This window comes from Barbatula barbatula (assembly GCF_947034865.1).
Source record: "Barbatula barbatula genome assembly, chromosome: 15".
Lineage (NCBI taxonomy): Eukaryota > Metazoa > Chordata > Actinopteri > Cypriniformes > Nemacheilidae > Barbatula > Barbatula barbatula.
Window position 1 is genome coordinate 8,117,622 of NC_136778.1, and position 27,860 is coordinate 8,145,481.

A 27,860-nucleotide genomic window follows, 5' to 3' on the forward strand; every position below is an offset into this window, starting at 1 on the left:
GAAGGCTGACCATTCTCTACAGGGATGCACTGTATGCAGATTCCAATATGATTTGGAAATGGACAATTTAAGAAATAAAACAGATGAAATAATAGTGAAATCAATGATTGCATTTTCCATTTTTGATTGGATTTCAAATATACTGTTGACCTACAATCAGCAGCCCTTGATTCATTTTTCATAAAGCATTCTATGTGCAACTAAACATATTTTTGTTCCTAACATTCTGTTGACCTCTCTTTTTGAAAATCCATTTCTATGCACCTGTAGATGCTATATAAATATTAAATTTCAAGAGCTCAGACTTGCGCAATCGAGAACATCCCTTACCTTGCTGATGAATCGGATGTCCATAGTATTCCTCATGCTCATCTTCATCTTCATATTCCTCCTCTTCCTGGTCCTCCTCCTCCTCCTGCTCTTCATCATCTCCATCCTCCTCCACCAGATCCTCATCCTCTTCTATCTCTTCCTCCAACTGATCAACCTCTTCTCTTTCCACTTCTCCTTCCTCATCCTCCTCTCCCGGTTCCTCATTGTCATCCGAGCACTCCTCTTCTTCATCATCCCCCTCCTCTTCTCCTTCCTCCTCTTCCACTTCCTCTATTTCTTCCTGTTCCCTCTCCTCTCCTTCTTCCATGGCCTCCGGCACATAGCTTTCGTACATGGAGAGCTCTCCATCAGCCATGGTTAGAAATGGACGACGTTTGGAAGCTGGCTCCTGTGGAGGTTTCTCTTGGGTTTTCCTCTTCTTAGCCAAGGGGCATCCATAAACACTACAAAAGAAAACAAAAACACAGAGAATTACATTCAACAGTTCTGAAAAATTACCTTCAATGTCTGAGGAGTGTCTGCGCCAAAGCTCAGCCCTCAGAGATAAGAAGTATTAGAATTGTTTAAGACACAACAAAGCATTAATAACCACTGGCACATTTATTCATGGAAATGTGTGTGCTGCTTGAACTCTCCTCCCATAAGACAGACAGTGCTATTCCTAAACCGCCCAAGCTAATTTATAAGACTCATCTTCCAAAATATAAACAAGGCAAAGCTCATTCCAGACCTAGCCCTCAATTACACAAATCCCATAATAATCATTAGCTGTTGAGAAATTCCACTTCAATTGCACTAAAACAGGACGTGAAATAATAAGTAATTTGAATGTGGCATCCATTGAAACAATTATTCAATTTTCATACAAAAATGTTTATTTGGCTTCGACATCAGGCTAAGGTACATTTTGGGAAGATTACAGTCTACTTAAATGGGCATTAAAAACATTTGACTAACAGTGATCTTTGTTAACCTGAAATATTTGAGGATGCTCTTAACATGGGAATATTCAATGCTGAAGATAATCTTGCTCCTGGGGTACAATTATCATAGAACTAATGAAGCAAAAATATTGCATATGCATTGAGCTGTCATGTCTTGGACAGTAAAATGATGTCCAGTAGCATCAGTACTGTTATGATACAAGAAGAAAAAATGAAGCATACTTCATAGAAAATTTCTTATGCCTGATTAATTATATTATTAATTTAACCTTTCCCTCAAGCATCCTTTAAAGCCGGGGTGTCCGATTTCCGAATTACGCTTCTTTAGACAAAGTCGGGCCGAGTACCAAAATAACCTTGTTTCCAATCAGCAGTAAGGTGCACAGTGCACAGGACGGACATTAGTCGAACCGAGAGCTAACGAAAGCGAAAGTTGGGGTAGGGGTGCGTTTGTTTTGGTGATTTGAACATCAACAAGGGCTAAGAGAAATCAACGTTTAGGTTAACTGAATTAAGCGATAGCCTATTCGTATTCCATTACACGTGTGAATGGTGAACCGCAGTGTACAGCCTGTGGTCTGTCACATGATAAATGCTGCTACTGTAGACAAGGCTGTTTCGTGTGTGTCACATGTTTACATGCTGTATTTCGGTTACTTACAGACACGGAGCTTTGAAGTCATCCTCAAGTGTTACAGTGAACCAGTTTACTGACCAGTTCCTGGCAACTAGCTGCATAACTAAAGCAAAAACTTTTACAGTATACTTTAACATTTATATTTGAAGTAGAATGATAATACAAATGGTAAACTTGCCATAGAATGTGGTTACTATTCTTTTAGGCCCTACTATTATACTGCATCAAGCTTAATTTTCTCAGTGCAAAAATCTAACAAATTGCCACAAATTTGAAATCTTATTGCATTGTTCGAAGAAAAAATATTTTTGTAATTTTACAGTACTGACAAAAACAATCATAACTTTGAACTGTTTCCTTAAATAGAAATGTAATTATCATAATTCAATAATGCATCAGTGTTCTAACAGTGTGATGTGCCTGTTCTCCTCTCTATTGTTTTATTTGTTTAAAGCAGGTGCTATAGAAGCTGCGCTATGTGCTGTTGTGCGGGCAGGTTGCCAGCATCGTCTGTGTGGGTGAGAGCGTTCGCGAACGACTCGGAATGACCTTGGACACCTTCGCGTTTCCCACTGGCAGGCCACGCCAATTAAAATTCCACAGGTAATTAAACCACATTTGAATACGGGAGCGGTGGAGGCAGGCTTTGAGTGGGACTAAGGTAATTACGGCAGAGAGAGAGAGAGAGAGAGACAGAAAGATCTGTGAGCTGTGAAATAATGACTTCAGTCAGACATCTCCTGGTGGACAAATCCTCTCATGATCTTGACTAATACCAAAAATGGCCAAAATATTAGCCTGAGTTTGTTCGATAATATCTGCAGCAGCCATCAGAATAATGGTGTAAACAAAACCCTACTAGCGGTGGAATGATGATTGAGAATTTTTTTTTGCGTGTTTTATTTTAATTAAACGTCTTCAAATAGCCATTCTGTTACAACGAGAGACCTCAGATTGTGCAGAAAAAATGTTTCCTCTTTACTTTTAATTGGCTTGAATATCATGGGCATGTTCAAGCTGTAGTCTATTGTTGATTCTCCCTTCTTTGGCGCCAGGTACATTCTTACAGAGTGTAATGCTATAGGGCCAGGGAGGCAAATTCAGAAGCTACAGCTGGCTGTTCATGTTTGAGTTGCCATAGGAGCACACGGCTCCTCTGTGCTCCTACACTGCAGCATCCACAGGCATGTGTGGCAAGGCGCTGTCACCATGGTGATCTCCCCCTCAGGAGTGGGATTTGCCATTTGAGCAGACAGACAGAGCGCGAGAGAGAGAAAAAGAGAGAGATATCAGTGATTCTGAGCCTGACAGACATCTCCCCTCTACCCTCCCTTCGTTCTGCGCCCTCCCAAAAAGCAGAACAAAGGAGGTGCTGGTGTTGTGCATTCTGCAGGGCTCTGTCTGTCTCTGCAGCTCGCCGCTCTTCTCTGTCACTGCGGAGCCCGGTCCCCCTCTGTCTCAAAACACAGAATACAATCACACCACCTCACACGTGCACAGCGAGGCTGTTTGTGGCGATTATGTCCTTGCCGATTCAATTTACCGCAGAGGCTTGTGAAGTTCGACCCTGGAAAAGGGTTTTAAATCTCAGCGTGGTCTTTGGAGGCAGAAGATATGACTGCCATTCACGCAGGTTTGAACCTTGGTGAGATATCGGATGGCCGAACGTGACAAAAAGACGGAAACAGAAGCTCATTTCTGGCCGCCCTTCGAGCTGGAGGGTTGCAGTCCACGGGGCTCCTCCGATGGGAAAAGCAGCCCTTTCATTTTCCAGCGGTTTTCCATGTCACAAGATGTGTTACATGGGTTAAGATCACACAGACACATGGATACATAATCCACTAAGAAACATGAATAGGGTTTAATGCCTTGCCCCCTCTGGCTACATTATAGGACAGACGAGAATATCGTGCTCTGCCTCACAGTTGAATTAACGGTTTGGACAAATTACACACCACTTACGGATAACAAACAAGCCCTTAGAATTCGTAGCAAAGATAATTTAAATTGACTTGACGAAGCAACGAAGCCAAAAGATAGAATAGACTGCAGACCGAAGACCTACCAAAAAAACGAGAGTGAGAAAAAGGACAAAACTGCATGTGCCGCCCACACAGTCCAGAACCCATCTGTTTGCATGCTGATGGTGAGTTACCGACACACAAATGTTATTTCTTCCTGCTACATAGAATTAAGGTGTTGAGTAAATTATGGCCTACGGCTATAAATGAATGCCGTCTCTAAGCATCCATCATGCTAAATATCAGTAAACTCTTGAGAAAGTGGAATACATCAGCAGCTTTGTTTCAACAAAGGAACGTCTGTGGTCGTAATTCTATCGACTTCCATTCAGCACAAAAGATGTGAATGTTGATAAAACACTTCATAAGTATTAATAGCCTATTAGACGTCAGTGGCTTTTAAGTAACCGATAAGCAGACACATATTTTCTGACCTTAAAAAAAATAGTTTACTGCACATTTTGAAAGTGGCTCCGTTTCGTTAGAATATTGCAAAAATGGAGAGGCAGTCAGTCAGTCCCAGCTGTTTTGCTCTTAATATTTTATTTAATGAATGGGAATCAACGTAATTTTTATGAATGGCATATCGTGTTGCAACCAAACAGATGTTTGAAAGCAAACACTAATAGTGTAACTCATTAAATTTTTTTGATTTTTATAGTCATTCAGGCTGTTTCTCAATATAAACAATGCACCCAGTGTTGGTCAAATGAAATACCTCCCGTACCTTCTCTGGATCTGTTCCACAATGGTGGAATGATCTACCTGCTGCTACAAGATCAGCAGACTTGGTTGCCATCTTTAAAAAACGCCTAAAAACACATCTCTTCCATCAACACGTCGCTGATTGATTTATCCTAATTCTTTCCCTTTTCTTCTTTATAAAAAAAAATAGAAAATGACTAACCTCACTATTCTTAGCTTTGTATACTGTGCTAGGCTTTAATGGACTAGTTTTGATGCACTTTAATGCACTTATGTATTTTGTTGCCTATGTTGTTATAATTGCTTCCAATGTTTCCTCATCTGTAAGTCGCTTTGGATAAAAGCGTCTGCTAAATGACTAAATGTAAATGTAAATACACCAAGAGGCTGTGTGCCCTGGCCAATATCCCACTTAAGCCCTATCTATCATGGCCTCGAACTGTAGGCTATATTTTAATAGCTAAATAACTTTTCTTCTCACCTCATTACTAACAAAGAATGAGCTCACTTGTCAAGCCAAGGTCTGTGGAACTCAAAGGATTATGCTCATTATTGAAAATATACTTTTATTCATCTGCATTTAAAAATTGCTTTAGATGTTAATTCTGAGTCTTGGCCAAAAGCTTTGGTAAGGATACTCTTTTTTCCTTTAGCCATGTTTTGGTCATTTTACACTTGACGTATTCTCTTTCGTAGTCTCTTTGTTTTTCTGTTGGAAGAAAATACACCGGTTGAATTAAGTCTGGCATTAAACATGTGCACCATGGCTACCACAAAGGAGGAGAGGCCAGACACGCGTAGAGCAGAAAAAAAAGGCAAGGTGCTATATTGAGAAAAAAAAGGAGAGGGAGAGAAACAGAGAATGAGAGCGAGTGTACGACTACACCATTCTCTGGCCTCTGCCACCAGCTCTTGGCTCAGTTCCAATTCTTTTAGTGAGTGCTACCTGTCAAGCCCTGAATTATACAGCCCTGGGCTTCAGCTTACGTGAGTCATCCATCAGAAAGGGAGGTGAAGGGAGGCTGGATGGAGGAGAAGATGGGAATGAAAGAGGGATTGGAGAAAGAGCCGCAGAAGCTGTACAGGGAAGGTAGAACAAAGAGCCAGGATGTGGGGAAGAGGAGGAGGAGCTGGGAGAGAAAATAGGAAAGTGGAACGAGGGAGAGACACAGATGGAGAGGAGGAGGAGGAGAGAGAGAGAGAGAGAGAGAGAGAGGGTACTAAACACGAACGGCACAATGCAATTACTAAACCCTGCTAAAATCATAGCAGTCACACCTGTATTGACACATCCTCTTATTAAAGGGCTCAGCATTCTCTAAAACGGAGAATGAGCAGAATACATGTTTTCAGGTAGAGTAGGGATTACAGAGCGTGCACAGGTGGGTATTTTTAGATGAGAGGCACATTAAAGAATATCTCACTTCACATGTGTTCTTTATAATATTTTAGATGCAAAGGATGCAATTTTTCATTGTGCTGACTATTTTTGATTATCTTTTTTAATGTGAGCACCTTTTTTACTCTTTATAATTAGCTTTTTTTGTGGATATACACACCATATGTATTCTTAGTCATATTACATATTTTTACAAGCGGAAAGACATTATGCAGTATAGTTGTTGAACAATAATCAAAAAAGTCAGTTTAGTCCATAATGTAAAGGCTCACCGGAGGTGGGCAGACCTACGTGATGAAACTGGGCACACCTCGGTGAAAAAGTCTAATGGACACATTTTCAGTTAATGTCTTGCCCTGGGAGCCCATCTTTATAAATGTATGCACAACGTATACATTTCATTAGTTCACAACCCCATCGGAACAGCTATACATTAGGGGCGTGAACCTCTGCTGAGATATATACTCGGTCTTTGCCGCAGGAGACAAACGCTGTTATTGTTTTGTCATCATTACTTTTTAATGGAGTGGTAAAGGGTGGCAGATGCTGCATAGCCTGCAAAGGTAACGCAGTGTCCTCATTATAACCCTGCCGTTCCCACAATGCCCCCTAAATGCTAGTGTGCTCTGAAAGCACAGTCGGAACACCGTTCGCTCCCCATCCTCTCATTTTGGGGTAATTCGTCACTCTCTCGCCCTTTCTTTGCCTTTTCACTGAGAGGTCTGTTGGAGGTACCATTTGTCTGTAGCAAAAATGTAATTCTGGTTGGTGGTTCAAAGGCTCGGCTGATGGGGTGACACAGCAGACATATCCATCAATCTTTTCTGTTCTGCTGCTCTTGTGTTGTATCTTTCTTCTGAGGTACAGTAAACAGCATCAAGAAGAGAGGCATGTCGTAAGTGGAGCAGGCTAAGAGAGTGCCTTTGACAACAGTTGTCAAATCAGAGAGTATTATTTGTTTAGTAATGGGAAGAAATTAGCTGTCAATGTAGTAAAACCCTTAATATATTTAAAATACTCTTGAATCTTCTTCTCTTCAGAAAATAAGCCCCAACGCATCTTAGTGTTAAAGTATAAACATTAATTATCTTAGGTTGCCTGCAAGTTGAATGGTGCCATTTGTATCCCTTTTGCAATTTGTCCTCGAAAAAGCTTTTTTGGACACAAACTGCATGCTCCTTCTAAGGCGTTTGACAAGCCGATTACTATTAATATTAAAGATGCCGCACTTATCTTCAGCCTCCACGTGTTCCTGACATATGCTAACGGAGTTAATTAGATAGTTCACCCAAAACATTTGAACTATTTTGTCTCATCCTCATTTTATTCCTTTCTTTTGCAGAACACAAAGAAATATGTTTTTAGGAACGTTGGTAAGCATTTGCACCCTCAAGTTGTTTCAATTCTGTATAAATGTATTTGTTCTGATGAACACAGAGAAACCAAACAGTTCTTGGCCACCATTGTCTACCATAGTAGGAAAAATTGCTTTATAAATGTCTGTTAAAAAAAAAAAAGATATTTTAAAGAATGTAGGAAAGCAAACTTGTGCACTTGTGACAATGATTGTCAAATATATTTATGCAGATTTGGAACAACTCGAGTGTGAGTTAATATTGGCAGAATTTAAATTTTTGGTTGAACTGTCCCTTTTGGCCTGTTCGCAACAAGGATGATAACAATAACTGTAACTATAAAGTTTACAAGTGTACAAAGTGTATAAGAATAGCAGAGTTCACACCACTATAACTATCACAGTAACATATGTTTTTAGCTGATGAACAATACATCATTTTTTGTCAATCAAAATCCATCTAAATTAATAAAGCGTTTTTGTCCATTGGACGCTAATGTAGTATTCATCATAGCCGTCTTTAGTTATTTTTCTTGGTGTGAACTGTAATATTCCAATAATAATTGTCCATTTTAAGTTCGACACAGATACTTTCAAAGGGGTAAAGTTGTGCAAGCTTACAGGCCACTCAAATGGAAAAAGTTTTAGGGTAAACAACAGAAGATACTAATGCTGAGGGACAGGCCGCTGCTGAGGACTCTCAGATAGCTGAGCTTTTAGTTTATCCAGGCTTTTTGAGTCACACATTCTAATACAAAATTGATGCCACAATCAAAAAACATTGTCACGTTAAGTTAAAACGCTTCATTTTAGTTAGCGCTAGTGCTTGTTCATCGTAGTCTAGCATCTTTTAACAGCAGTTTGACAGCTTTTCGCTGGTAAAAGGATGTATGAAGTAAAGAAGCAGGCATAATTCAAATTCAATTCACTTAATTTTGAAACTTTTTTGGTAAGTGGTTAAGAGCTTTCATTCTTCTTCTGTGATACTAGACGTATAAGGAAGACTAGCAATATAATGATTTTCAGTTGGGTGGGTGCAGTTTTCATTTCTGCTCAGTGTATGAGGGAGAAATGAGAGGTCAATTCTTACCTCCTGTGTCTGGCGTATTTGCCACTGACATGTCCACTACCATCACACCCTGGTGTGGGACAGCTGCAGACAAGAAGAATAATTAATACAAGTCTGATGTAACACAGACCTGTACACGCATGCAGACAAGAGGAATAATTAATACAAGTCTGACGTCACACAGACGTATACACGCATGCAGACAGACACGCAAATAGACACATGCACACACTCTTTCTTGTTGACGGTGTTTGAATCATGGCACATCAGCACATTACAGATTTAGAGAGAACCCAGCGTCCTCCAGGCCTATGACTCACCAGGCTCCATATTTCATGTTTCCTATTGCATATCATTCTTTTCGGCTCTTCCATTTAGGTTCACAACCAGTTAAGAGCCACGAGGCAAAACCTTTAAAGTTTAGAAGTCCTGCACTGTTCCAACATCGAGTCATTCACTCACCCTCATGTCATTTCAGACTGGAATTATGTTTGATTTGAGAAGAGAGGGTGAATATTACCAGTGAATCATTTCAGTCTCTTCATTACATAAGGCTTCAGAAGACTTTGAATGTAAAGCATGAGTCACATGGACTACTTTAATGTTGCTTTTAAAGTATTTTATGTCCTTTCAGAGCTTGACAGCCAGTGGTCACTGTGAACCTATTAACCGTGAGCAAAGATATTTTTAGCATTTTCGAAATAACATCATACGGCATTGAAATAATGCGAGGAGGAGTAAATCAGGCAAAAATTATGATTCAGATTTTTTTTTTATAGTTATCTTCACTAAGTATAGAGCCAACATAGTCAATGCAATTTTTAGGTCAACATTTTTTCACTTTTTTTAAAAAGTAGGACAATGAGTAGAAACATGTCTAGCCTAGCTCAAGACTTGCATCTCCCCGAGATGATGTTGGCTGGGGATCTGTGTGTCTGATCAAGCTAGTGACCCATCAGTGACTGTTACTGGTGTTAAAGATGCCTGCAGCTACAGGCCTGGACCTGCTGATAAAGCAGATTGCCCTGATGATTGGAAAGGAGGGAGAGAGAGAGACAGAGAGAGAACAGAGGGTATCCAACTGATCTATTTGGTCCGATACCATAATAAAGACAACACAAGCCGACTCTGGAAAGTCCCACACCCCAGCGTCCTTGCTGCTGTCGCTGTAATTGGCATATAGACGCACAATACGGAATACGCCTTTTTTCAACAACAGTGTGTGTTAAACTATTCGTAATGAGAAAAATACTGCCATTTACGAGGCTAGTAAATTGCGCTTGAGGGAAGGATATGCAAGGGGAAAAGTGAAGGCAACAGATGAGTAAAACAATCGCCACCCTGAAGAAAAACAGACCGTTCGCTCTCATCATGACGCATGATTTCATTATGAGCGTAGGGATATTTACTAATACTAATTGGGAGAATCATATGTTCTCACTGAAGGCAATTACACTAAGAGGTCTATTAATAGGCTGTGCCTGTAGTACGTGCCATATTGGATAAATCACACTGAATAATATCAATTAGCAAAAGTATGCTTCGATGCCATCTCGAATGGAAATTTATATTTCCAAAAGTTAAACTTTTTTATCGAAGAATTCCACCTTCACTCAAAAAACTAAGTACTCAATATAACATATTTAAAACAATACAACAATATAACATAATTATCAATAATAGATTGTTTAACGTTTCATGTTGACTTTGAAAGTGAATTATTCCTGCACTTTATGCAGACTTACCTAAACAGTTCCTGTGCGGCCTCCACAGCAACTAAAAAAATCACAGTAAGAACAATTAGTAAAAATAATAAACATGAAAGTCAAGTTATTTTAATAAAATGAGTAAACTGATTGTCTGAGTCACTTCTCGCTAGATCCTTCACCTGTCCAATAAATAGTCTACATTTGTCACTACTGACATCAGTGAAAATTTGTTAAACCCAATAAATGTCTCAATCATGGGATGAAAGTGGGGAAAATGGATTTGACCATAGGTTAAGACTGCAGCCAAAAGCTGGCGCACCTTTAGATCGTGTTCGATGACGTTTCTCGGCCGCATCCACCTCCATCTGGGGAAAGGAATCAGCAATTAGTCTGACCTCCGGTCTACTATCTAAGCTACCATAAAAGCCACGGTACGCCTGACAGTTCTTATGCTGCTGTAAAAGGGCAATGATGTCTGCAGCATGTATGCTTATGAAAAAAATTACAGCAGAGAAGAAGGCTTAGATGATATAGAACATTTTTATAAAACATTACAGACCTTATTTACCATAAGTGATGTTTTTTTATTTACGTTGTACATTATGGCCACAATGCAAATTGTATGCAGATTTAGTGTTTAAGTGCTATAATGGGTATACATTGTTTAGGAAACAATGAAGCACCAAGCCTTCAAAATGGAGGGAAATGTTTAATACAATGTAGCTATTAGGGCTGTCAATTGATAACATTATTACGCTTAATTAAATTGCATAAATACATATTTTCTCATATATGAAGATAATTTAAACGTAACATTATTGTGCCAGACAAGCAAAGCATTGCAAAAAGTGTCAATATACACTATTGTTTGTTATATTTCTGTTTCAATGCGCATAAGCCTTTGATTGCCCACAGTCAAGTGTTTTAATTTCCTTTTGCCTCCTCTGTTGCCTTTTTCTGGGACAGTTTTGATGTAGGAAAATTACATTGTGTCATTTGAATTGCAAATCTGATTGGTTAGTGTAATAATGAAAGGAGTATTCGCATGTTCTCAGCATTCTCCGGTGACAAAGATCGCAAATTTCACTAAAGTACTGGGAATAAAGAAGACATACTCAGTTATTATATAGTTTATTATAGTTGACTAAAATTACAACTTTCAAAAACATTTCTGTTTAATGAAATCAAGTAAAATATAGGGTATAAAATTGATTGTAAAACCTAAAGTAATCGAAAAATCTAAATAAACTGAATAAGTGTTGGGCACTAAAATTATAATAATAAACAAAAATGTAAAATGAAAGCCAATAAATCTAAAAACAAAACTAATTCAGACATTGCAAACTTACAAAACATGAAGATTAAATTGCTCTAATGGTTGGAAAATCCCTTATTATGGAATTTAAGGATGGGCTATAATTTCTTGAAATATTTTTAATTACAAACTTAATTACAGAATTAGCATATTAGATTGGTAGCTCTAATAACACTGCAGCCATGCAGACAGATTGTGTAAAGGGCATTACCTGAGATTTACTGGTTGATGGTGGGACAGGTGTGTGGGACAGGTGAGCTCCTCCTGTGTGGTGCGATAAGGCTGAATCTTCCGCAGCGCGTCCCTCAAAACTGTTCCTCAAAACTCATTTTCTGTTGGAGAAGAAAAAAACGCTTTCCACTATCACTTGTCATAAATTGAAGTTACGTAAAATCTGCAGATTGACGTACAATACACTTATTGTGAGAGACGTACAGATGTCAAAAGTTATTGCGTGCCTTCATTATCATAGTGTCAGAGCAAAGAAAAAAACAAATAACTGTCAGTATTCATTTATTTGAAAAGATAATAAGTGACAGGTGCAGCTTTTAAAGTTTGAAAATATGTTCTGTTCATAAGGAATAAAGACTTTTATTTTTGAGAGAATCATGAAGGTCTTCATGCCTTTAGAAGGAATGTTATAAAAATGTAAATCACTGGGGAAGTTTTTTTTAACCCTTTAAAGTAATGAAGTGCAGACACTTGATCCTTTTGACAAGTTTAGCTTATATTAAGTGCTCAGAGTTGTATTCAATAAAATGTCGAGTTTGTTCCATGAATGTTTAACAGGTCATATAGAATACTTCAAATTTTCTTTCAGACACAAACATACACACACACACACACCAACATATTAGATTCTCCTCTCTCTGTCAACAAGCTTACACTTTGTTTCTCATGCTTCTTGCAAATCGTGTTAATGTGTGTGTCGCTGATGCACGTTTCTCTCTGTGTCTGTGTGAGGAACAGATACAGATCCATGTGCTCGTGCAAGTACATTTCAGCACCAAGGCCAGCGACACAAAAGCTGCTCTCCAAGTGCTGGAGCTATGCATTGAAAGCAAGATACAGACTTGAATGTATTTCCTTAGAAAGACAGTTCTTTGTGATTAACAACTTCTCATGTTCGCCTCCCATGAACGTGTGCGCTCGCCTCTCACGTTGACCCTCCTTTTGCTGATAGATCGCTCCGTCGCTCACACTAGGACAATATGGGAAGCAAGCATCTGAACTTCACTTGGTCAAAGCATAGGAGCTCCAGCTGTCTCCCAGTGGCAGGGAGCTGGCCCAGCTTGCTTGTAATTGGGGAAAATACTATTTAGTATTCATGCCCAATACCCTTCTGTCTCACATAAAGTGGGACATACTGCTTCAAAATCTAATTCTCTCTCTCTTTCCCTCCCTCTCGCTCGCTCTCTCTCTCTTTCTCTTTCTTTCGCAATGTCTGCCTCACCCTTTCTCTCTATCCATATACCTCACAATGATGAGTGAAGACCTCAACCTGAGCTCATTGAGGTTCCAATTTCATTCAAGGTTTTTTTATATCATATTTGATTGTGAACTTTATTGCCTTTGTTAGAATTTATCTCAGTATTAATAATACTTATTAATAATTCAGTTTCAGAACACAGCCCAGACATTGCGGGAGAGAGTTACAGAGCACAGACATTCTGGATCAGAACAGTTTTCAGTTGGCTACGTATAAAGTACGGCTGGAGATAGGGTCTTAACATCAGGCCAAATTTTCCGTCTTCCAGCACCCGCCTCTCACCCCGCCCCAAAAACCCTCACGCGGGCATTCGTCTGGCTGGGTTTTTGTCACATCCCATTCATCTAAAAAGTGCTACAGCTGCACAGCACCAATGTGAGACTTTCCTCCCCCACATAAGAGCGTGTATGCGAGTTTGTGTGATCGTGCATCACGCCCAGTCATCTGGAACAGAGTGACCCAGTCAGAGAGACATGACCCTGCAACCCTCCAGGCTCAGCATGCAACCGCTGCAGCTAATTTCCCCTTCAGCCAGACTTTATGGATGGCCATAAAAATACTCTGCACGTCCAAATTCCAAATCATACTTTTTGCCATTTTGAAACACATCTATGTCCGTCTGTGTTGCGTCATAATGTCAGAGGCCTTGAGATTGGTCTGGATTTATGTGGTGTGACTGGTCAGATTTGCTTGGCTGGTTGTTGCCCGGACTCAGTTCAGATGGCATCATGTCTACAAGAGCCCTGAAACAATCATGTCATGAGACATTATTCATTTCACATTCTCTTACATTACAAAAATGAGGCCCGGCCCACGACAGTGGTGTTATGTCGCTGAAACACCCAAGGTCTGTTATCCACTGGGCGGCACAATACTGGAATATTTAGTCAAGAGCTTGAAAGAGTCTAGACTTCTGCTCTACCTTATCAGTTGGCGTGACTCACTCAGCGTGATTGCAGCGGTAATGCAAATTTGTCTGCGCGTGAGTGTGCGCGCATGTAATGCAGATGCCTGCACAGAGTCTAGCCAGAATTCCAATCAGCGGGCTGAGCAGAGAGTGTGGGCTGCTTGCATTTTCCAGTCCTCATTTAGAATCCGAGCACACGCACACTAGAGCTCTTCATTATTAGCTACATGACTAGCCATGGAGCCATAGCTTATAAGCAGAATGCAAGAGAGAAAAAACTAGATGGGTCTGAAACCACAACTACATCAGCACTGGAGGGTATTTTGAGAATAGCTCCTGCCTCAAAACATACGCTGGCACATCTCCCATCTGCGAGATGGCACCAGAGCTCTGAGGACATTTCTTGTAAGTTTCCTAATTTAAGCACTAATGGAAATGGTCTTGATCTGCCAGATGCAACTAATCTACAAAAAGGGCTCTGTGTTGAGGGCTCTCAGAGCCCAACGTCTGACTCAACCCATATAACGCACGGCATGGATAAAATCCATGAACATACTCTGCACTAAACAGTGAAGCAAACCTCTCTTCCACCCCGATGCACTCTATCGCATCATCATCAAAGGTAAAGCTGGAGAACAATGCCTCCCTCTCCATCTCTTTGCCCTCTCTGTCTCTCTCCTGGGGCCTCATTCTATTCCATCAGGCAGAGAAGAGCTTTAATTGCCCCTGCCATTTTCAAGGCTTGCTTATGGAGAGAAAAACCCGTGCCATCAGGTCTTAATGATGCCTGGCAACCGCGTGGGATCCAACCAACACGTCGTCAATGGCAACAGAGGCGCCAGAAGTCCTCTCTCCCAGAGACGGGAAAGGCTGAAGGCTTCCTGAGACTTCATGTCCTCAGAGAGAGCGGAGTAGTTCAGCGGAAAATAGCTTTTGGTCCCTCATTCGACAACCTTGGTTGGTGCCAGGCCCGGAGGAGACGTGGGCACCCAGACTGCCAGAAATGGCTGACAGGAAGAAATCAGCGTACCCGTCAGATTACGCCAGCAATGACTAGTTGACAGCAATTAATGGCTTTTCAGTACAGTATGTGTTTTGAATGTGTTTGATATACAGGTTTTCTTACCGTAACTCTTTCCAGGATGTGTGAAAAACACATTCATTATCTACAGAATCTTGTAAGCGAATAAAAATGCTGTGAATTTACTTGACGAGCACAGTGACTGTTGTTCGTTCTCTCTTCCTTAATGTGTTTCCTTTTGAAACAGGAAGTTTGGGTGGAACAAACTGAACAGCTAATTCCCTTTTCTTCTTTCAGCTACTTATGTGACATAACTATAAAATGATTTGCTTCTTGCTAGTCTTTTCCAGGTTGTAAATGGGGGTGCCGTCATGAACATTTAAGGTTTTCCACAAAAATAAATTTTCAACCTCTTGTCATCCAAATCTTGTATATCGCAGCTATCCTTCTGAAACCTTGTATCTCCATATTTTGTGATTTAAATTTTTTGCCATAAATCAATATCATAAGTCTCCCATCATGTTGGTAACTATTTGAAAATAGCTTTACCAATAAAAACTATTAAGTATTTAATCATTCAAAAAGTTCAGTGTTTTGCTAATTTTAAACTCATAGGTTTTGGAAGCACAGCGACGATATGACTCTTTCTTCTGTGTAAAACAGAAAAATACATTTAAAGAAATCTGGCAGTGGAAGTCAATGGTAACCCAATCTTGTCTGTCTTCTTTTGTGTTCTGTAAGAGAAAAAAGTCATATGGGTTTCAAATGACATGAGGATGAGTAAATAATACAAATATTTGGGTAAACTATTCCTTCAATTGGACAAATCTAATCATACATATTTTTGGTCTCTGTTAAGGGTTACAATAGCATCTACATGGCTTTATACATTTCTTATTGTTATTATTTTGTCTTTATCTACAAACTTTCTTTGTCCTAAATTCACCCCAAATTTTTAGCATCCTTTGTTTTTTTATGAACAATAACAAAAAATGCAATTCAAAACAAACCTAAAACGAATATCAGGAATAATAAAAATATTATTCAAACATTCCAGCCTAAGCATGTTTCTAAATTAAAGCACACACAGAAGCGCAAACACAATCCTCCATTAAATACAGCATAAATGCCATCCCATGACACATAATGGAGGTGAAAATGTCATGATGAACTTTTGCAGCACTTAGCTTGTTCACAATGCGGGGCACCTTGCAGCCTGATCTGACCGCTTTCACACCATACCTGCTAATTACATCTCCTCCTCTACTCTACAGCAGCCTGCTGGGCTCACCATGCCTTACCTCTGCAGCTGGTGAGCCAGTGTGTTCCAGTGTGTGTTCGGTATAGCACACGGCTTGGAAGCTTTCACGCACATACAGGTGTGTTTTACACAGGGACCTATGTACAGAAAGCCCTGAAAAGAACATCAGTTTGGTGGTCAGTTAACTCTTACAGCCGCCGACAATTGCAACCAACCAGCCCGATGGAGATCCTGACATCCATACCCAAACTCATTGCTATCCGAAGCCCTCTGTGTCGACTTATTGGTCTTCCAGACGTGTTTGGGCGCACATCAGTCCGAATGCATACGGGTGCTAATTTGGCCCGTCTTTACGAGCTCTGTGCAGCGTTAGAACGCGATTAGTTATAGGTGCGTAGCGTTGGGCTCCATCTCCATCGTTGTCGCCAGCATATTCTAATCAGCGAAGCAAATCAGCGCGGATTGAGCTGAGATGGATGGGAAATATGATTTTAATCAGCATGCAGCGCTTGTTCTCCTGTCTGTCTCATTCACAACACATTCAGAGAAACCATGGAGCAATCAGCCAGACCTCCACTGCGTCCTATCGAGAAGGACGTGCTTTAATTACCACCAGCCAGGGCTCTCTCTCTTTCTATTTCTCTCTTACTCTCTCGCTCTTCCCTAAATGAATAATCACAATAATTGCAATAATGAGCCATTTCATCTCGCTCTCTCCCACCAAAGGATGTCAAAAATTACTCATCTTGTTAAAAACCCATATCTACTGCAGTGTGTATGTGGGATAAGGGAATATGATGTTGTGCCATGCGCTCAGAGCCCTGGGCAAGCTGTCTACTGTAGGCACATTTGGTCCTAATGAATAATTAGCAGTGTGTTTTAGCTGAGTCATTGTGCTGGAGGGCCCGCACTGGACTCTAATGGAGGTGTTACCTCACGTCTTCCATCACAGGACTGTCCCCAGTGAGCCAATTGCATAGCAGCCTGCGTGAAGCAAGGCGGAGTGTGTGCAAGCGCCTGCGTGTTAAAAATAACAGCTCTCCCACTTCATGACTCATTCTCTAAGCTTTGTGTCCGACACTCCCAAACAGTGTCTGGAAAGAAACCCTACAGCCAACTCTTTAATTTACAGACTGGTCTTTCCTTAACATCTGTGCGTGTGGGTGTGCGTATGCGTATGCGTGTGTGGTACGTTGTATATAAATATCCCCAAAGCTAATTGGTATGGACATGATGTGATGGTCCGCTGTTCATGCCAGCCCTGTTATATGATGTTGTTATGTAACTTTTCACAGGCCTGGTCTACAATGACATCCGAAGGTGAGAACAGCAGATGGAAAACAAATGCCACCAGTGCGTGTATGATTTAGTCAGACTAGAGTCCGTACCAACTGTAGTAGACTCCCATAGGAAAGAAGAATCACAAACAAGATATCTTTAATGTCTCTAACGTTTCTCGCAGATGTCGATGAGACCACATGAGAAGTGCGACTTAGGTTTTCTGCCTCTTTGATTTGTCTCCTGAGAAAACAACGTAAACAACTCTAAAGTTTCAGCAGTAAAGTTCTCAACACTGTCTCAAACTGTGCTTACATTTGCCAGTATACCAATATCTTAAGTCAGAAATTTCAATGTGAATTGCAAGGATAGTTCACCCAAAAATGAAATATTCTGTCATTGATTCACTCGCATAGTTTCAAAACCAGAATATTACTCTTCTTTGGCCCACACAATATATTGTGAGAAATGTCTCATTGGTTTTGTGTCCATACAATGGAAAGCAATTGGGGTCAGTGTTGTTTGGTATACAATGTTCATTAAAATGTATTTTGTGTTTTGCAGAAGAAATAAAGTCATGCTGGTTTGGAATGAGGTGAGGGTGAATAATTTATCAAATAAGTTTTATGTTTGCGTGAACTATCCCTTTAAATATTTCTCATCAAATTCTCACAAAACTGAATTATCGCATTTATGCCATCCACATTTATTTTTTTATTATTTTATTACTTACAGCATGTCAACAGTTTCGGTCTCTTAGTATTATTGGAATTTTACTACAAATGTCTACAGTAAGACTAATTAATAATAAACTGAATGAAGTCTCATGAGCCATAAAAGAGCCTCTGAGCAATACAAATCTCTCATCAAGCTTGCAATAATGTTGAAATCCATGATTTCAAACCCATAAAAAATAGTCAGGGATAAACAGAAAACAGCATTCTCTCTTAAAAAGAAAGGGAATTAATAGGTTCTTCACAGCAATGCCTTAGAAGAACCATTTTTGGTTCCACGGAGAACCATTCAGTTCTTTAAATAACCATCTCTTTCTTACCTTCTCATTATCTGAAGAACCTTTTTTCACAACAAAGAACCGAAACAGAAAGGTTCTTCGGATGTTAAAGGTGCTTTATAGAACCATTTAGACAAAAAAACGTTCTTCTATGGCATTATGAAGCACCTTTATTTCTAAGAGTGTATAGCCTAAATATTACACTGTCAAAACTTAGATTTTATTTAAATTGACAATAGCACAGTGCCCTCCACTATTATTGGGACCCTTGGTAAATATGAGCAGAGAAGGCTGTAAAAATAAATCTGCATTGTTTCTCCTTTTGATCTTTTATTTAAAAAATCTACAATATTCCAACATTTCTTTAAAGTAAAACAATTTGAAATCGGGGGAGTATAACATTGTGAAAAAAATATCTCCCAAGTATATTCCCATTGATATTTACCCTTTCTTAGCACACCAATGTGACTAGAAACATGATGTTGTCCAGTCATGACTTTTTGTTGCACAGGAGAATAAACAGTAGTAACTCAAAGCCCAACCCCCCTTAATCATTTATCACAATAGATGGCCAAAGACTCTCAAAGAGCACGGAGAATTGCAGTAATCAGTTGAATTTTGGGGTCACAAAGCATTTAATAAAAATAAAGGAAAACTGCAAGTCCATCAGCACAAGTTGTTTCGGACACTGTTCAAGAAACAAATCTTCTGCTCTCATGCAAACTCTACCATATTAATCTGCTGTACTGTAACTTCAAGCAGGACTCTGGTCTTGGCAGCAATAACACAAGAAAATGCCCAATGTCCACAGTTAAAAATGTCGCAAGATCTTTATTGTTGTTTTGGTTCCACAAATAACCTTTTACATCTGAAGAACCTTTCTGTTTCCAAAATGTTCTTTGTGGCAGAAAATATTCTTCAGAATGTAAGAAAGAGACGGTTCTTTGAAAGATGTTTCTTTGTTGCTTACACCAGTAGTAGCTTTATTTCTTTCAAATATATCTTCCCCTCCCCCCAGAAGCTTCGGTACAAATTGCATACTGACTTGTACACAATATGAAGCGTGACTGATTATATAAACATTAAAAAGCAATTAAGACACAACTTCCATATAAAAAACATTCAACCATCTATATCCTTCTGTCATCTGTAAATTCGAGAACGTTATCTCCATCCAATGCCAACGCAGCAATAAGAACCTCGTTTCCTTTTTCTAATACTTTGTATTCCTTTAACACCCAACGTGCTTCTACGTCTGCGGTTGCAAAATACCCACTCTGGCCCATTTCAGCTCTCTAATGTACTCCATCTTCTTTTCCTTTTAGAACTACACTAAGCATAAAGAGTGAACAGAAAGCAGATGATATCTTAAGAGCTCAACTCTTGTAATCACCTAAGATTAGTTATTAAGGAAAATGCCCCTACTGAACAAACATACACACCTTTTCAAATTCAAAAAGCAAGATGATGAGGCTCCTCCATTTATTCCCCCCTCCCTTCCACAAATCTGCAAATGCAACAGGAAATATGCCTCCATATGTGGCCCCAGCTCATGGTGTGAGATGCTCTTACAGATTGGAGTGAATCATCACCATTATTTGTGCTTTCAACACACAGGCTCGATAGCTTTTCCAAGTCACTGTGCATATATGGGCAAATCAGGTCAGTAGTGATTTTGAGAGCGTCTATGCAGTCTGTGCGGATGGGAGTTTATATACCAGCGCTCGTGTGTTGTGTACTGATGCCACGAGCCTGATAAGGTGATCAGATGCATTCGCAGGATTGAATGCAGTGATTGATGGACTCATGGGTATGGTTGGGGAAGATATGGCTGGCTTGGTATTTATAAAGGGAACAGCTGTGTAACCTCCTATCGTCCTCTCGGTTAGTCACTTTCATGTATTTTCTTTCTAAGTAACACAGAATATTGTCTTAAAGAATCAGTAGAAAGAAAAATTATATATTTATACAATCGCAGATTTAAAGAGGTTGTACACCTTAAAATAAATATTATGTCATAATTTATTCACCCTCTGTATATGACTCAAAAGAAGATTTTTTGAGAAATCTCTCAGTGGTTTTGTGTCCATATAATGACTATATTGTGATATTTTAACATAGACTGAGTAAGACTATGTCAAATATTAAAATCATAATGAAATGAATGGTTGAAATAGCTCCAAATATCTAGATTGTGAGACTTCGGTGTTCATAGGCAAGGTCACATATTGTTCCACGGAAAAACAACAACATTTGTTTCTGGAAAGACATGAGGGTAAATAAACAGTCATTCATTTACACACGGATAGCTGAATTAGTATGCAGTACAAGTCACTTTAGTTCAAATTAAATTAGATTATAAAACTACAGTTTATTTCACCATTTAAAATGAACATGCTCCTAATTTAGGCTAAAATACTGCTGGGCTACAGATGTTTACTTAGGGCGAGAGACTAGACTGGGTTTGTTTACACTTCATGGCTGCTGATCTTGCATCCTGGGATCTAACCCGGGCTGCCCCCGAATATTTTATTCACTCTCATACAAATCTTTTACTAGCTTTCATTTTCATTTTCTCACTCCCTCTTTCAGTCTTTTGCTTTTTTTCTCTCTGTCTATCCCTTGCTTTACTCAACTAGGTCACAGCAGAATCTAATGTAGATCAGGGCTTCCCATGGAAATGCAACATTATCATCTGAAAGTGCGTAGCCTTCATATATAATGAGCAAATTCAATGAACTCTTTATGTGTAGATGGAGGGTTTGTCCAGAGAACTGAGAAATCTTTACATCACCTCATGACCCACATTTATAAAACATGTCACCTGTGTGCACCAATTGGTATTGACTCAAGGCTAGACTTTCTCAATGCCTACATTGGACCTTGTCTTTCCTTCATAAGGAATACTACCTGCCATTGCTTACACTGAGACTTATTAGAAGAAACACGCGTTGAAAATGTGGACTTAGATAATAAAGTAAAAGATTCCATGGAGAGACTGTTTCCATGTACTCAATGCGGTGAGCGCCCTACCATTAGCAAATGCAATCCACTGCTTTACCTTGAATGTGTTCTTTGTTTCTGAATATTTGTGTATGTTGGTTAACAATTGCTTTGTTTTTGTAACTGTGTCTGTTAATGCAGGTGCTAGAAAATACATTCAATAATTAATTCATGAATTCATTACATGTATCACCAACAAGGCATCATTATGCCATTATTTTCACAAAAAGCTCATGAACTACTACTGCAATAGTTGTCATGTTCCGTTTCTTCCAAGAATTTAATTAAATTAAACCGAAAAGTCCTATTCCAATCCAAATTCATTTTTAGCGTCATTTTTCAGTCTTATGGCGTAAACATTGAAAGACTGCATATCTGTGTGTGTCTAAGTTCATCAGCCAATAAATGCCTCTCTGTCAGTCTGATAACATTTCTGTAGCACCACATGATTCAGCACAACCGCACAGCATTAATACCACTAGAGCTACTTACCCTCTCTGTAAATCCCTCTTGAAGACTATTTGGGACTGAGCAAGCAGTAGATTGCAGAGTTAGAACTGTCTTCCTTTAAAGTGATCGTTTACCCAAATATTTTTGTCATCATTTACTCACCCTCTTGTCATTTCAAACTTGTATGACTTTTTTTCTTCTGCAAAACACAAAAGATGATATTCGAAGAAGAAAGTTGATAACTTCACAGCGCTGGCCCCTATACACTTCTATTGTATGGACACAAATCCAATGCAAGTGAATGCGGGTCAGTTAACAACATTCTTAAAAATATCTTCTTTTGCGCAGAAGTCATACAGGTTTGAAATGACAAGAGGGTGAGAAATTATGACAGAATAATTTTTTTGGGGTGAACTCTTACTTTAACTGACATAATCATGAATGGTTTGATTAGTTCCACACAACCACCAACAAACCCAAAGTTTCAGTCCGGCTAAAGGAAACATCTACTGGAAACGAGGGAATTGGTTGGATGTTTGGCAGAGCTGCATCAGTTTGACTGGTAGGTTAGAAATCTCACTTGCCTTAATGCAGTGACAGACTTTGACTAAAATAAATAGTTCACCCAAAAATAAAGATTCTGTTAAGATATTGTTTCGAAGTTTCTCCGTACTGGCAAGACTTTCTTCTCTCTTTCATTTAGCTTTCTCACTCAAGCCAGGCTGCAACTTTGTTCAGAAGGTTTAAAATGTCTTGATAAATTCCATCAAGAACAGACTTGTGCATTCAAGATATGGAAATGACATGAGGATGAGTAAATTATGACTGAATTTTATTTTAAATTTACATTTATTCATTTGGCAGACACTTTTATCCAAAACGACTTACAAGTAGTAGTGCATATAAACATTTTGTTGAATTATCCCAAAATATAAGTACCGTTGGGTTTTTAATTAGCCTGCATTTTTTTAACCAATGGTTGGGAAACAACAACTCAGCATTTAATTATATCGATAATATTGTGTGTATGTACATTGAGCCTAATATGCATATTATATGCATATTATAAATGAAATCATTCTAAATTTGCTCTTTCCCAAGCTGCCTTCACCGTCAGTGCTATTTTTATCTATGCCATTGCCACACATCAGACAGAGTGTTAAGTGTTTGTATGTCTCTCTCTCTCTCTCTCTCTCTCTCTCTCTCTCTCTCTGTGTATGGTGTGGGTAAAGGGTGGTGGGGGTTGGCAACTCATTAAACCAGTAAGATTGTGAAATGGGCAATGTTTCTCTCTTTCCCTTTCCCTCTCTCTTTCTGACTGTCTCTTTCTCTTCCTCCGCGAGTTCTCATATAAATGGCTTGGGCCCTCTGGGGTCATGGAGCTTCTAGCCAGACAAATCATATCTTCTCCTGAGAACAAGTCTCCACCTCAAACCCAGTGTTATACACTGACTGTTTAGTTTTAGAATCGTAAATGCGGTACCAAGCTGAAAAGAAATCACAAAAGTAAGGTCGCTCAAACAATAATTTCTCAAACTAAAAAGTATAGGCTATTGATGCTAATAATAAGCCTATAAGTACATGAGATAACAATGTCACTGCCATAAAATATCTGCATAATGTTTTAATGGTAAGTTTAAACTACACTAACAAGCTTTGTAATACAGAAGAGTAATGAGATCATATGCAGGAACTGTGTGAGATCGCATACAGTATTCATGAGCGTGAGTATGACATCTCACTCCTGAACTCCTGCTGAGATTGCTCTGAGACACCTTACTGCTGATCCAGGTAGCTCCTGCCTTAAGTCTCACCTGAGCTATTATTATGAATTATTATGGCTGGTTTTAGATCAGCTGGGAACATTAGCAACAATCTCACCCATCTCATTGCATAAACATGTGTTCAGATGGTTGTACGTATAAATAATGTCTTTTTTAAAGTCTTCTCCAAAACTATAGTTCATCACTGATGCAAACATGCAGTGATTGTTTATGAGATTTGTACACTAAGTTATCAATGAAGACATATTTAGTTGTTTAATAGTTTCATCAATACATTTTAAATAATACCAATATTAATGTTCAGAAGAAATGTAAATCTCCGTGCCGGAGGTCCTGTGTATATACAATCACATTGCCCTATGGCATGTCCCTGGTTGACATTATATAACCCCTCTGTACATCATATTCATGCCTATGGCTGCATGATCAGTAGCTGTTTATCGAGTCTCAGTTGTACCAACTCTTCTCTTTGTTCTACAGGTAAATCTGCAAGAGCCACGTTCAGCAAACCTCAACCGCAACTCACATTCAACTTCAAATCGCTCAACTTTCAAAGTCGCACTGTTAATTTCCAGAGGAGCAAAACTGTTCAAGCCGCCTCTGTAAGTTTGACCCAAACATGCACAATAAACCTTAAAAACATGATGAATTTGCTGTCAGGCTTTAGTGAGAAATCAATTTAATGCTCGGTAATTATTGAGTGTCATGCGTATATGTAGTTGAGGACAACCACTAGTCTGTCAGATAGCTAGCATCGTGTTTCGAAAGCCAATGAGGTAGCAGAGCTTACTTTGTCAGACAGCTACTCTGCAGCCCTGTGTGTTGGAATGCAAAAAGTGACGGCTTAATGAATGCATTATAGCGTCTGAAACGTCTTCCTCTCTCACACTTGTTCACATGCACAGGCAAGCATGCACGCTAACGGTCCATAAATGAGCACGGATTATGAGGCCACATCATGCCAGCGTGGCAAAACAAGAAGAACAAGAGGTAAACAAAGTGAAACCTACTGAAATGGCGACACTGTTTCTCTCTCTCTCTCAGTCTCTTCTCACACCGTGGTCTGAAAGTCTGCACCGTCTTTCTCTTTAAAACGCCTTTTCTGTCCCTCAACGTGCACTCTTTTACTTCCTCTCCTCTGTTCTCTGGAGCTTTCTTTGTCTGAGCTCGGTATTCCTACAGCACTTGGAGAGATGGAGGGAGAGAGAGTGTAGGAGAACGAAACTGCAGCCGCTCTGGAGAGGCAGTAGAAAGAGCGGGAGAGAGAGAGAGAGAGAGCGAGGGAGGGAGGGAGAGACACAGACAGACAGACAGGGAGGAGGGGAGTGAGAGAGAGCCGGAGCAGAGGGAGGGAGCTGTGAGCTGAATGTGTGAGGCGGTATAGAGAGGCGCGTGAGCCAGTCTCCAGAAGCGACGCGACACTGCAGCACTACCAAGTGTGGAGCATGCGGAGCCAGACTTACCCACTTCACCTTACTGCCATCAGACAGACAAACAGACAGCCAGGACCCGCGGCTTAGGCGACACCCCGGCTGCTGGGCCAAAAAATATGCAAAATCGAGAAATTGTATAGAAAGATAAACAAACTTAATGCTCTTGCTTTTTGGTCTGCATGAAGAACAAAGGGCAGGATGGAAATGTCTCATCTTTAGGTTCTCTCTCTTGTATTAAATCAGCTGTAGATGGTCTGATACCCCGCTTCGCTGTCCCCACAGAATATAGAGTCTACAAAGCCATATGAGTGCGGTGCACAGCAGTGTGCATATGTGTGGGTGGCTGTATTTGATATAGAATATGAAATATGCGCCCGTAAAATGTGCCTCATTTAAAATTAAGCAAACACTATGGTAAACAACGCCGTGTGTGCTTTAAATCCCATCTGACGAATGTCTCATTTACAAACTATGGCACAACTTCAGTAAATTCACTTTTGTTTAAATTTTTAATTAAACCCAAGACAATGCAATGGATCATTTTTACATAGCCCAAACCTGAAATGCCTTTTCTAAACTGGCTTACTGTAATTCTAAGATGCGGTTTTCCAGAATCGTTTAAAAAAACACGTAACAGTGATATATTTACCATTGTTATCCTAACCTATTCAGGATTTGCATTAGAAGTGCAGAAACACAAATGGACAGCTCCTGGTGCTGAAACAGGGAAAACACCCGGCATCTCTTGGTGCTTTAATGGGGGAAGTGCTGGACAGTTCCTGGTGCTGAACTCAACTGTAGACAGAGAGAAGAGCAGCCAAATACAGCTGTTCAAAATGCACAAAAAAATCTTTTTTTCTGTCTTCTTTCTCGAGCTCGAACCACGCAAATACGAGGCAGCCTGCTTGCCTCTCGACAGTGTGGCGCATATAATGGCAGCTGTCTTGGAAATGCCTCCCTAATCACGTTAATAGGTTTAATCAGTGAATTAGCAGCAGGAAAATGTCAGAGTGGCCACCAGAAAATGGAGAAGCTAATTAATGGAAAGGGAGAACGTCTAAAACGCTGGCATTGGGGATGGCCGTGAAGGGTGCCGTACCTCACGGGCATCGCTCGAGTGGGGACACTGTGAAACGCAACCCTGTGGCCATTACGCACATCGGAGCAGACTCCCATTAGATGAAATGCATATGTACTTGGCAGATATCCCAGAAGTGATGTCTGTGGTTGTGCTTTCAGTATTCACGAACAAGGCTAACCATTGTGAGAACCCGACGCGGCATGAATACATCTCGCCGACTTTCTCTAAAGCGAAGTTGCGAGCGGGGAAAATGCGACATGTGTCATTCGACGTGCACGTGCCATCTATAGTGGGTTTCTTTGAATGGCCTGCGCCTCGTGTCTGCCTGGAAAACCGACCGATCGATAGACTCTAAACGCAGTCGTGAGCGCACACACAGACTCGCACACACTCAAATCGCACTAATAACGAGACTTTCTCACAGCCGCAGCATCAATGTCTACTGAAAGCGTGTCTGGAACCTCTGATTCACCCATCTCACAACAGAACTCGTTGTTCTGCTGGAGATAAACACGAGCTGGTCTGGGATCAGCCATCGCCTAGAAGCGAAATCTTAATCATTACCTGGGAAAATGAAACCACTGCTCTAGGACCAGCAAAAAAACGTGGTGAGAAGTGAGGAGACAGGCAAAAAAGGCAAGGGGAATGAGAGCAGCCTCTGCCATGGAGAGTAGGGGATTTGGGGGGGGTTGGTGGTGTCGGGGATTGTGTGGAGGGAGGAAAGAACGGTAATTAAAGGAGAAAGGCAGGGGAGGCGAGGAGACTGGAGGAGACATGTACACACACACACACACATACACACGCTAAGGGAAAGAGCTGAGGCAGCGAGGGAGAGGAGTGGAGGAGTGCAGATATGTCTTCCCTGGTGGAAGAGACAAATGCAGTGTGATAGGCTGGGAAGCCTCATAGGACCTGATTTATTTTCACAGACGGTGTGTAGGGCTGTGACACAATCAAGCACACGCACACAATGCACACATCGGCAAACACTCGCTGCAACACATGCATTCACACACTCACAAATAAAAATATAGTGGGGTACAGAGTCCACATTGAATCTCAGGGACTCTCTCTGGGAACATAAATGAAACCTGCAATGAAACACAAAGAGTTGGAGTTTTAAAACAAAAGTGAAACAAAGAAACATTTCTGATTTCCCATTAATAGGTTATACTTTACAATAAGGTTTTATAAGTTAATGCAAAAGCTATGAACTAAGGTTGAGCAATATATCAACAGCATCATTTAGCAATACATTTGAAAGATAAAAGTGTTACCTGTTAACATTAGTTAATGTACAATGAACACACATGAGCAATTGCATTGAAATTAGCTAACATTAAAAATATAAATAATATATTTAAGGGATATTTCATCCAAAACTGGAAATTATTCATCCTCTGTTGAACACAAAGAAAGATATTTGGAAGAATGTTAGCAACTGACATTTTTGGGACATTTTTTTGTTCTGTTTCACGTACAGTTTAGGAAGGGTTTAGGAAACCATTTTTGGATGAACAATTTTGGCTGAACTATATTGATCATTATATAGTTATATAGTAATCACCTTGCAAAATCCATGGCAGCTCAGGTGCATGATGTCATCAAGCTAAAAACTTTTCACTCAGATTATTTTACATATCAAGATACATATT

At 39.9% G+C, this 27,860-nt stretch overlaps 1 protein-coding gene across 1 annotated transcript in view; it reads right to left on the reverse strand.

The window, feature by feature from the left end:
* myt1la (myelin transcription factor 1-like, a) overlaps window positions 1-24,928 on the reverse strand; it is a 51,015-nt gene extending 26,087 nt beyond the window's left edge. The window contains exons 1-6 of the mRNA XM_079474186.1: window positions 24,702-24,928; window positions 11,698-11,818; window positions 10,491-10,536; window positions 10,208-10,238; window positions 8,484-8,546; window positions 331-776 (exon numbers count right to left, since the gene is read on the reverse strand). Coding sequence (XP_079330312.1) covers window positions 331-776; window positions 8,484-8,546; window positions 10,208-10,238; window positions 10,491-10,536 — 586 coding nt within the window. The 5' untranslated portion in view covers window positions 11,698-11,818; window positions 24,702-24,928. The remainder of the gene's footprint in view (window positions 1-330; window positions 777-8,483; window positions 8,547-10,207; window positions 10,239-10,490; window positions 10,537-11,697; window positions 11,819-24,701) is intronic.
* Between the last annotated feature and the right edge of the window lie 2,932 nt (window positions 24,929-27,860).